Source organism: Phasianus colchicus, chromosome 25 (assembly GCF_987193195.1).
Source record: "Phasianus colchicus chromosome 25, bPhaCol1.hap1.1, whole genome shotgun sequence".
Lineage (NCBI taxonomy): Eukaryota > Metazoa > Chordata > Aves > Galliformes > Phasianidae > Phasianus > Phasianus colchicus.
Window position 1 is genome coordinate 4,991,995 of NC_143460.1, and position 11,263 is coordinate 5,003,257.

Genomic DNA, 11,263 nt, shown 5'->3' on the forward strand with positions numbered 1-11,263 from the left:
AGCGCCGAGAGCCAATCGCGAGAGGAGAACGGCCGTGATTGACGCGGAAGCGGGCCAATCGGAATGCTACCGCGGTGGAGGCGGTTCGCCGGTGTTGAGCGACGTCCCCTTGAGCCAATCACCCGGCGGGGGCGCGGCGAGGGGGCGTGCCGCGGGGCTCCGTTAACCAATGGGGCGTGGCGGACGGGAGAGGAGGCGGGGCGAGGCCGGTGCGGGCTCGGGGCGGCGGCGGCGACCGGAGTCGCCATGGGCCCGCGCGGGGCGGCGCGGCTGACGGCGGTGGTGGCGGCGGTGGCGTTGGCGGCGGCTCTGCGGGCGTCCACGGGCGGAGGGCAGGAGGAGGGCGGGGGGGGCTGCGGGGGGCTGCGCGGCGTCGCGGCCGTGCTGGGCAACAACACGCACCAGGTGAGCGGCGGGCGGGGCGGACACCGGGCGGCGGGACGGGAGGAGAGAGGGACCCAACACCGGCACCGCACGGCGGCCGTGGGACGGACGGGAAGGAGCTGCCCCGCCCCCCCCCTCCCGGTGTGACAGCGGGCGGACGGACAGCGAGGCAGGGAGGGACAGACGGACACCGGGTTGGGCGGGGGACGGACAGACGGACAGACAGACGGGGAGCGCCTTGCCGCCTCCCCCCGGTGCAGACAGAGATCGGTTCTGAAGCTCGGTAGGGCGGCTGGATAGACGGACAGACCGGGTCTGCTGGGACCGACGGACGGAAAGGCGGACGGCGGCTGTTGGTGACCCCGTCCTGTTTGGGTGGGACAGACGGACAGACCGACAGCTCCGTCGTGCGCCTGTGGATGGACGGATGGATGGACAGACAGACAAACAGACAGACAGACAGCCCCGTCCCCCAGCGCGGGGCGCCCCAACATAACCGCCCCCCCCCCGCCCGGCCCCCAACGGCGTCCTCCGCCACCGCTCCCCGCAGGGTGCGCCCGCTCTGCCGGCCCGGCCGGTCGTTAATTGCCGCTAATTGGCACCCGGGGACGGGCGCCGCTGGGACGCACCGGGAGCGCAGAGTGGGACGTGCGTGGTGCGGCCCGGTGTCCCATCTCGGTGTCCACGCCGGGGTCACCGCTCCGCCGGGGCTCGTTTCCATCCCTTCCCCTTTTCCCCGTTCCCCCCTCCCTGCACGGAGGGCGCGGGGCGGCGCTGTTTGAGCAATGGGGACGGCGGCGGTGGCCTCATTTCCTCCCCTTCCTGAGCGGAGCCTCCCCGCCCCGCCGCCACCGCCGGCGGCTCCCCCCGTCCCCGCGCCCCGCATCCACCTCCCGACCCGCCGCCGGGGTTGGGGTCGCTGCGGGGCTCCGTGTCCCCATCCCTGCGCACGCCGTGCAGCCCGGGGCTCTCGGTCCCTGCGCACGTTGAAGGCCGTTCCTTCCTTCTCTCTCTCTCAGTGCGTCTTCGATGACCTCAGCGGCTCCGTGTCCCTGTCCTGGGTGGGCGACAGCACGGGGGTAAGACGGGGCTGAGGGCTGGGGGTGCTGCCGCCCCGCTGAGGGGCTGGGGGGGGTGGGGGATCCCCGGTGCTGAGCCGTGCTCCCGCAGGTCATCCTGGTGCTGACCACCTTCCAGGTGCCCTGGGTGATTGTGATCTCTGGGCAGTCCAAGCTGTACCGCAGGTACCGCCCCCCCCCCCCCCCAGCCCCCGGTTCAGATTTGAGGGGTGGGGTCTCGCAGGCAGCGTCAGCCCCGACCACCGACGGGGTCCCGGTGGTGCTGACAGCTGTGCCGTGTGCCGTCCCCTCACAGTGAGGACTATGGGAAGACCTTCAAGGACATCACCAACCTCATCAACAACACCTTCATCCGCACCGAGTTTGGCATGGCCATCAGCCCCGACAACTCGGGGAAGGTGGGAACCCCACGCCTTGACCCAAACCCTCAACTCTAACCGTTAACCCCAAACCCACAACTGACCCAAACCCCCAATCCTACCTGTTAGCCCCTAACCCAACCCCTAAACCCTACCCACTACCCCCAACTGAAACCCTAACCATTAACCCCTACCCCTAAGCCCTAGCCAAAACCCCCAACTGAAACCCCAACCCCAAACATTAACCCCTAACCCAAACCCCCAGCTGAAACCCCAACCCCAAACATTAACCCCTAACCCAAACCCCCAACTGAAACCCCAACCCCAAACATTAACCCCTAACCCAAACCTCCAGCTGAAACCCCAGCCCTAAACATCAACCCCTACCCCTCACCCAAGCCCCCAACTGAAACCCCAACCCCAAACCTCAACCCCTAACCCAAGCCCCCAGCTGTGAAGCCCCAACCCCAAACATTAACCCCTGACCCCTAACCCAAGCCCTCAACTGAAGCCCCAACCCCAAACATCAACCCCTAACCCAAGCCCCCAGCTGAAACCCCGACCCAAACCCACCCTACCCATTAACCCCTAACCCATAACTGAAACCCCGAGCCCTAACCTAACCCCTGAGCCTCACCCTTAACTGCCAATCCAAACCCCAGACCCTCACCCTGGCGCTCGGCGAGGTTTCAGTGCTGATCCCGGTGCTGCGTCCCATCCGCAGGTCATCCTGACAGGTGATGTCTCCGGTGGCAGCCGAGGCGGCCGCATCTTCCGCTCGTCTGACTTTGCCAAGAACTTTGTGCAGACCGAGCTGCCCTTCCACCCCCTGGCACAGATCTCCTACCACCCGCAGGACTCCGACCGCCTGCTGGCACTCAGCACCGATGTAGGGCCGCAGGGATGGGGACGTGCTGGGGCTGGGGACGTGCTGGGGCTGGGGACGTGCTGGGGCTGGGGACGTGCTGGGGCTGGGGACGTGCTGGGGCTGGGGACGTTCCACTGATGAGTGGCATTGGTCTCTTGCAGAATGGCCTCTGGGTCTCCAAGGACTTTGGGGAGCGCTGGGAGCAGATCCACAAAGCTGTCTGCTTGGCCAAATGGTGAGCGCCCGCCCGGTGTCTGCGGTGCTGGGGTGGTGCTGCCCCATCTCTGCCTCCATCACCGCTCTCTTCCAGGGGTGCAAACAACACCATCTTCTTCACCACCTACCTGAACGGCTCCTGCAGTGAGTGCCGCCCCGTTGCTGTCCCTGGAGAGCGTGGGGCGCCCCGTTAACCCGCCGCCCCTTGTCCCCAAGAAGCTGACCTGGGTTTCCTGGAGCTGAAGAAAACCACCGACTTTGGCAAAACCTTCAAAGTCATCGGCACCAAGATTTACTCCTTCGGGCTGGGCGGCCGCTTCCTCTTCGCCTCTGTCATGACAGAGAAGGTGGCTGTCCCCCCCCTGCGGCCCCTCCGGCAGCACACGGAGGAGCTGGGCTGAGGCTGTGGGTCCTGCAGGGCTTCACGCGGCGCATCCACGTCTCGCTGGACCAAGGTGAGAGCTGGAGCATGGCGCAGCTGCCCTCCGTCGGCCACGAGCAGTTCTACTCCATCCTGGCAGCCAACGACGACCTGGTGTTCATGCATGTGGATGAGCCGGGCGGTGAGAGGGGATGGGGGTGGGAGATGGAAGGTGTGGGGATGGGGATGGGATGGGGTGAGGATGGGCTGGTGTGAGGATGAGGATGAAGTGGGGGTGGGGATGGCACAAGGAAAAGGGGAACATGGGGATGGGGTGAGGATGGGGTGGAGATGGGATACAGAGGGTGTGAAGGAGCATGAGGATGGGATGAGGATGGGATGGAGATGGGATATGGAAGGTGTGGGATGAAGGTGGAGATGGGATGAGGATGGGTTGAGGATGGGGGTGGAGGTGGGGTGAGGATGGTGTGAGGATGAGGATGAAGTGGGGGTGGGGATGGCACAAGGATAAGGGGAACATGGGGATGGGGTGAGGATGGGATGGAGATGGGATATGGAAGGTGTGGGATGGCACGAGGGTGGGATGAAGGTGGAGATGGGATGAGGGTGGTTGAGGATAGGAAGAGGATGGGGGTGGTGTGAGGATGAGGATGAAGTGGGGGTGGGGATGGCACGAGGAAAAGGGGAACACAGGAATGGGGTGAGGATGGGATACAGAGGGTGTGGAGGAGCATGAGGATGGGATGAGGATGGGATGGAGATGGGATATGGAAGGTGTGGGATGGTATGAGGGTGGGATGAAGGTGGAGATGGGATGAGGATGAGGATGAAGTGGGGGTGGGGATGGCACGAGGAAAAGGGGAACGTGGGGATGGGGTGAGGATGGGGTGGAGATGGGATACAGAGGGTGTGAAGGAGCATGAGGATGGGATGAGGATGGGATGGAGATGGGATATGGAAGGTGTGGGATGAAGGTGGAGATGGGATGAGGATGGGTTGAGGATGGGGGTGGAGGTGGGGTGAAGATGGTGTGGGATGGGATGAGGATGGTGTGAGGATGAGGATGAAGTGGGGGTGGGGTGGGACGGGGTTGGGATGGGTGCTGTGTGCAGCCTGCACACTGCAGCAGCAGCAATGAAAGCTGCTCCACACCGCAGCACGGGGCCCTGAGCCCGGGCAGGGCTGTGCCTTTGAGGAAGGACTTTTTCTCATTAATTCCTTCATGAGGAAACTAATTAGCGGGCAGTAGCTGCGGGAAAGCACATTCCTGGCATGAAGCGTGGCCACATGTCAGCTGTGGGGATTTTTCCTCCCCCTGCACGGAGCCGGTGGGTGCCCAGGGACCCCCCCAACTTTACCACCACTCCATCCCCCCTCCCCCAGACACGGGCTATGGCACCATCTACACGTCAGACGACCGTGGCGTGGTTTTCTCCAAGTCCTTGGAACGTCACCTCTACACCACAACCGGCGGGGAGACCGACTTCACCAACGTCACATCGCTGCGTGGCATCTACATCACCAGCGTGCTGTCCGAAGGTGGCAGCCCCGAGGGGGGGGGGCTGTGATGAAGGGGGGGGTGTGGGGCTGGGGCTGCTCGGTGGGGATGTGCTGCCAGCCCCCCTCTGTTCCCCGCAGACAACTCCATCCAATCTGTCATCACGTTTGACCGAGGTGGGGAGTGGGTGCCGCTGCGGAAGCCCAAGAACACGACGTGCGACTCGACGGCACGCAGCAAGGAGGAGGTGGCTCCGTCCTTTGTCCCCAAGCAGGGACACGTGTCCCCATCCCCACCCTCTCTGTGCCCCCCCCCCTGGGTGGGATTGGGGCCGTGCTGGGGGCGGGTGTGGGTCTGGGGATGGGGGAGCGTTGGGGCCACGCGGTGCTGAGCCCACCCTGATGTGTTTGCTGCTTGTCCTTGCAGTGCAGCCTCCACATCCACGCGTCCTACAGCATCTCACAGAAGCTCAACGTGCCCATGGTGCCACTCTCTGAACCCAACGCCGTCGGCATCGTCATCGCCCACGGTACCGGGGGGGGGGGCACAGAAAGGAGGGGGGTCCACATCCCCACACCCAACACTCATTGCTGCCCTTGTTGTTGTTTTTTCTCCCCAGGGAGTGTTGGGGGGGCCATCTCAGTGATGAGCCCTGATGTGTACATCTCGGATGATGGGGGTTACACGTGGGCACGGATGCTGGAGGGCCCCCACCACTACGCCATCCTGGATTCGGGTGGCCTCATCGTGGCCATCGCACACAGCAGCCAGCCTGTCAATGTCCTGGAGTGCGTGGGGGGGGGGCTGGGGGGAGGGGGGCTGGAAGCAGTTCTGGGGGTCCTGGCGGGGGGGAGAAGGGGTGTCTGGGAGTTTTGGGGGGGTTCTGGAGGTGTGGGGTGGGCTGTGGGGGTTGGGGAGGTGCCAGGGCTTAGGGGGTGGCCATGGGGATTTGGAGGGAGGGGGGGTGTGGAGGCTGAGAGGGGCTCTGGGGGTTTTTGGGGGTTGGAAGAGGGCTCTTGGGGTTGGAGGTTGGAGGTTTAGGGGGGGCTCAGAAGTTGGGGAGGCTCTGGGGGGCTTTTGGGTATGGGGGACCCAAGGCTTGGAGGTGGGTTCTCGGGATTTGGGGTGGGCTGTGGGGTTGGGCAGCTCTGGGGGTTGGGGTGCAGAAGGGCAGCAGATGCCTCCCGTGCTCCCATTGCTGCAGGGAGGTGTGTGTGTGTGGGGGGGGGGTGTCTGTTCCATCCCCTGAGCATCCCCCCACCCCGGGCAGGTTCTCCACAGATGAGGGGCAGTGCTGGTACCGCTACACCTTCACCAAAGAGCCCATCTTCTTCACCGGGTTGGCATCAGAGCCTGGCGCCCGCTCCATGAATGTCAGCATTTGGGGTTTCCGCAGCAGCTTCCTGTCCCGAAAGTGGGTGTCCTACACCATTGACTTCAGCCAACTGCTCAGCCGCAGCTGTGAGTGAGGGGGGAACCCCCCCACCGTGGTGCCACGTCTGGGGCTGGGGTTGTTGGGATGGGAGATAATGAGGGGGGAAGTAGGGGGAAGGGTGGGGATGGGGGTGGGGGGAAATGGGGATGGATGTGGGGTGGGATGGGGGGGAAATGGGGATGGAAGTGTGTGGGGGAATAGGGATGGAGATAGGGATGGGAAGAGGGATGAGAATAGGGATGGAGATAGGGATGGAGATAGGGATGGAGATAGGGATGGGAATAGGGATGAGAAATAGGGGAGAATAGGGATGGAGATGGGGATAGAGGGGGGAATAGGCATGGGAACAGGGATGGAGATGAAGGAAATGGAGGGGAAATAGGGATGGAAGTGGGGGAGGAATAGGGATAGATAGAGGGGGGAATAGGGATGGAAATGGGGGTTGATGTTGGGGGGAATGGGGATAGGTATGGGAGGGGAATGGGAGTGCAGGTCAGGGATGGGAAAATAGGGCTGGAAATGTGCAGGGATATAGGGCTGGGGAGGGAGAATAGGGATGGAGATAGGGATCGATGGAGGGGGGAGTAGGGATGGGTGTAGGGATGGAGATGAGGGCGATGGAAAGGGGGTTAGGAATGGAAATAGGGGTGAGGGGGAAAGGGGTGGGTATGAGGGGGTGTGGAGATGGAAATGGAGGGGAAAAGGGATGGAGATAGGGATCGATAAAGGGGGGGAAGTGGGAATGGGTTTGGGGCAGGATGGGGATGGAGATAAGGATGGATAGAGGGGGAGGAGAGGCATGGGGGACGGGGAGGAGTAGGGATGGCAACAGGGGGGGAAATAGGGATGGAAACGGGAGGGGGGTGATGAGGGACCCCCTGACCCCGTGCCTGCAGGTGAGGACGAGGACTACACCATCTGGCTGGCGCACTCCAGCGACCCCCGCGACCCCACGGACGGCTGCATCCTGGGCTACAAGGAGCAATTCCGGCGGCTGCGCAAATCCTCCGTCTGCCAGAACGGCCGCGATTACGCCGTCACCGCGCAGCCCTCCGTCTGCCCCTGCACCCTGCACGACTTCCTCTGGTACCACAGCCACCCCACAGCCACCCCGCAGCCACCCCGGTGCCGTCGTGTGTCCCAGTGTCACCACGTCCCTGCACCCTTCATCCCAGTGTCACCGCTGTGCCACCCCGTCCCCGTGCGTCATCACAGTGCCACCCCGTCCCTGCACAGCTGATCCCAGTGCCACTCCAGTGCCACCCTGTCCCTGCACAGCTGATCCCAGTGCCACTCCAGTGCCACCCCATCCCTGCACACCTGATCCCAGTGCCACTCCAGTGCCACCCTGTCCCTGCACAGCTGATCCCAGTGCCATCCCAGTGCCACCCCGTCCCTGCACACCTGATCCCAGTGCCACCCCAGTGCCACCCTGTCCCTGCACAGCTGATCCCACTGGCATCCCGGTGCCACCCCGTCCCTGTGCACGACCCAAGTGCAATCCCAGTGTTGTCTCATTGCCACCATGTCCCTCTGCATGATCCCAGTGCCACCGTATCCCTGACACCTCATCCCAGTGCCACTGTGTCCCACTTCATCCTAGTGCTATGTCCCTGCATGTGATCCCAGTGCCACCATGTCCCTGCCCACCTCATCCCAATGCCATCCCAGTGCCCTCATGTCATTGTACCTGATCCCAGTGCCACCTCAGTGCTGCCACGTCCCTGTACCTCTCGTCCCAGTGTCCCCACTGTGCCACCACATCCCCGTGCATCATCCCAGTGCCACCACATCCCTGCCCACCTCATCCCAGTGCCACTGTGTCCCACCTCACCCCAGTGCTATGTCCCTGCATGTGATCCCAGTGCCACCCCAGTGCCATCATGTTCCTGTGTGTGATCCCAGTGCCATCCCAGTGCTACTGTGTCCCACCTCATTCCAGTGCTACGTCCCTGCACACGATCCCAGTGCCACCTCAGTGCTGCCACATCCCTGTCCCTCTCATCCCAGTGCCCCTGCTGTGCCACCACATCCTCGTGCATCATCCCAGTGCCACCACATCCCTGCACACCTCACCTCAGTGCCATCCCAGTGCCACCATGTCCCTGTGTGTGATCCCAGTGCCACCACATCCCTGCTCACCTCATCCCAGTGCCACTGTGTCCCACCTCATCCCAGTGTTATGTCCCTGCACGTGATCCCAGTGCCATCCCAGTGCCACCCCAGTGCCACCATATCCCTGCCTGCTTTATCCTTTTGGCCCCACTCTTGATGGGGTCGCACCATGGGGGGCTGAATCCTCTCCAACCCCGCAGTGATTTCGGGTATTACCGCCCTGAGAACCAGTCTGTGTGCGTGGAGCAGCCCGAGCTGAAGGGCCACGACTTGGAGTTCTGCCTCTACGGCCGCCGCGAGCTGCTGCGCACCAGCGGGTACATCCCCAATCCTACACCTCCCACAGGGCACGGGGGGGATAGGGGGGGCTGGGAGGGATCCTGGGGCTCACAGAGCATCTCCTCCTTTCCCCTATTTTATTTTAGGTACCGCAAGATTCCTGGGGACAAATGCAGGGGAGGGGAGAGCCCCAGCAGGGAGGAGACGGACATGAAGAAGAAGTGCACCAGCACTCTGCTGAGCCCTGGGCAGCTGGTGGGTCACCCCCCAACCCCGAAATGGGTTTGGGGTGTGCTGACCTCGTGGGGTGACCACATGATGTCCCTACAGGTGGCGTCCCCCAGCCCCACACCCATCGTGCTGGCCGTGGTGGCCGTGCTGCTCGTTAGTGCTGTGGCCGGCGTGCTGCTCGTCAAGAAATACGTCTGCGGTGGGAGGTGGGTCCCAGCTGGGAGCTTTGTCTCTTTGGGGTCCCCGTGACTCTGTGGGCTTCCTGGGGCTTTGTAGGATCCCCATGGCTTGGGGGACCCCCATGGCTTTGTAGGACCCCCGTGGTTGGAGAGTCCTCGTGGTTCCCATGGAACCTTGCGATGGCTTTGGGGTCACCATCGTCCCTATGACTGGGAGGGCCTTGTGGTTCCCATGGGGTCCCCGTGGCTTTGAAGGGTCTGTATGACGTGGGGACTCCCCATGGCTCTGTGGTCCCTAGAGCTTTGTGGGGTTCCTCTGGCTCTATATGATTCCCATGGCATCGGGGTCCCTATGGCTGGGGATTTCTGTGGTCCCCATGGGGTCTCTGTGACTTTATGGGCTTCCCCGTGGCTTTTTTGGGGTTCCTCTGACTCAGAGGTCTTCACAACTTTATGGAGTCCCCATGGGTTCCCTGTGGTTTTGTGGAATCCCCACGGCTGGGAGGGATCCTTGCGATTCCGTGGGGTCTCCATAACTTTATGGGGTCCCTGTGGTCCCCAGGGGGTCCCCATGGCTTTGGGATTCCCATGGCTTGGGTGTCCCCATGGGCTGGTTGATTCCCCACCACCTGGGCTCCCCATGGCTGGGGAGGGAGGGGGTCCCATATTCTTCCCTTGGCTGCCAGTCTCACAATCACTATGGGACCCCCATGACATTATGGGCTCCTGGCAGTGCCTGGAAGCTCTGCGTGGCTTTGTGGGGTCCCCACATTTCTTTACCCCCCCCCAGGTTCCTGGTCCATCGTTACTCCGTGCTGCGGCAGCACGCCGAGGCCAGCGGTGCCGAGGGGCCAGAGACAGCAGACCCCCCCTCACCACCCTACAAGGGGGGGTACCACGACGATTCGGATGAGGTGAGCCCCCCCCCTGTCTTCCAAACCATAAAGACCCCCCCTGGGTTGGGATCCCCACAGTGATGCTCCCCTCTTCCCCCAGGACCTGCTGGAGTAGCGGCGGCGCTGGGACGGCACAGTGGGGCAGGCAGGGCTGAGGGGGGGGCTGTGCTGGGGGGGGGGGCACACAGCAGCATGGTGTGAGTTCACCCGAAGGGTTCTATGCAGCCGGGGGGGGTCAGTTTGCTCTTATTTCATTTGTTTTTCCTTGATTTTCTTCTGATTTTTGTTGGTTATTTTTTTTGGGGGGGGCCTCTTTGGGTGGGGGGGCTGTTGGGGGTATTTTTATGGTTTTTTGTCTTTTTTTTTTCTTGGTTCCCTTGGTTCCCCCAGGCTGCGGGGCTGTGACCCCCCCCCCCCCCACACACACAATTTGCTTGCAGCCCCCCCACTGCCTGCAGCACCCTGGGGGTGTGCCCCCCCCCCCCCAGCCCAGCATGGGGCAGCAGCAGCACATAGGATGCAGGGAGTGGGGGCTCCCCCCATTCTCCAAAGCAATACGCTGCTGGGGAGGGGGGGCATCTCCCATCCTGCCCCCCCCTTCCCCCCCCCCAGGCTGCCCTTGGCCGAGGGAAACGTAGCAATAATGAATTCAGGCTTGAAGCTTTTTAACAAGGGGCTGGAGGGGGGGGTGTCAATTCCTGTCTTCCCCCCCCCCCTTCCCCCCCCCCCAGCTCTGCTTTCACCCCGCCAAGTTTCAGTCCCAGCACTGTTACTGTCTCCTTACACTGGAAATCCCCTTCCATGGGGTGGGGGGAGGCAAGATTTGGTGCCCCCCCCCTTCCACCCCCCACCCCATGTTATAGGGTGTGTGTTGGGGGGGGGGGGGGCTGCTTGCATGCGCTTCTGCAGCGCCGCAGTGGGGCCGGCGCACGCCCCCTCCATAGGGAGAAGCCATAGCCCCCCTGCTCCCCCCCCCCACCTCTCACATCAGAGCTGGGGAGGTGGGGGGGGGGGGCATGTAGAGCTCTGTAAATAAACCCGGATGTGTGATAACTTTGTACTGGCATTTTTCTGTATATTTGCAATATTTTGGGTTCTTAGAAATAATAAAGGCGAAACGGATCCTGTGTGAGCGGCTCTGTGTGCGGGGGGGGGGGCACCCAATGGTGGTGGTGGTGTATTTGGGTGGGTGGGGGGGGGGGGATTAAAAATTCCATCATTTATTGCAGATTAAGGCAACGCACCGTGGGCACACGACACATCCATGCACGTAGAAAAATAACTGGGGGGGGGGATGGAAAGGGGGGGGTGCCCAGGACCACCCTCCTCCCCACCCCCCCTC

The 11,263-nt window shown here is 62.9% G+C and overlaps 1 protein-coding gene across 3 annotated transcripts; it reads left to right on the forward strand.

The window, feature by feature from the left end:
* The first annotated feature begins 233 nt into the window (after positions 1–233).
* On the forward strand, positions 234–11,043 carry SORT1 (sortilin 1). Of its 3 annotated transcripts, none has more exons than XM_031608601.2 (20): positions 234–405; positions 1,404–1,463; positions 1,555–1,628; positions 1,759–1,861; positions 2,547–2,711; positions 2,852–2,925; positions 3,001–3,050; positions 3,123–3,253; positions 3,325–3,469; positions 4,672–4,827; positions 4,927–5,033; positions 5,213–5,315; positions 5,406–5,574; positions 6,057–6,247; positions 7,118–7,307; positions 8,537–8,653; positions 8,762–8,870; positions 8,946–9,052; positions 9,816–9,939; positions 10,022–11,043. In XM_031608601.2, exons 1-20 carry the CDS (start codon positions 247–249, stop codon positions 10,034–10,036), a joined length of 2,349 nt encoding a protein of 782 aa, XP_031464461.2. In that variant the 5' UTR covers positions 234–246; the 3' UTR covers positions 10,037–11,043. The 3 variants fall into 3 exon arrangements, with proteins under 3 accessions (XP_031464461.2, XP_031464463.2, XP_089980696.1); XM_031608603.2 differs by having other exon boundaries at positions 3,126–3,253; XM_090124570.1 differs by having other exon boundaries at positions 8,762–9,052.
* Positions 11,044–11,263: the final 220 nt, after the last annotated feature.

Excerpts from the sequence above, each read along its gene's own strand:
- SORT1 (XM_090124570.1), top strand. The coding sequence starts at position 247 with ATGGGCCCGCGCGGGGCGGCGCGGCTGACGGCGGTGGTGGCGGCGGTG. Across the intron at positions 2,926-3,000 it reads GCTGTCTGCTTGGCCAAATG|GGGTGCAAACAACACCATCT; the intron begins GTGAGCGCCCGC and ends GCTCTCTTCCAG. Across the intron at positions 3,470-4,671 it reads GCATGTGGATGAGCCGGGCG|ACACGGGCTATGGCACCATC; the intron begins GTGAGAGGGGAT and ends CCCCTCCCCCAG.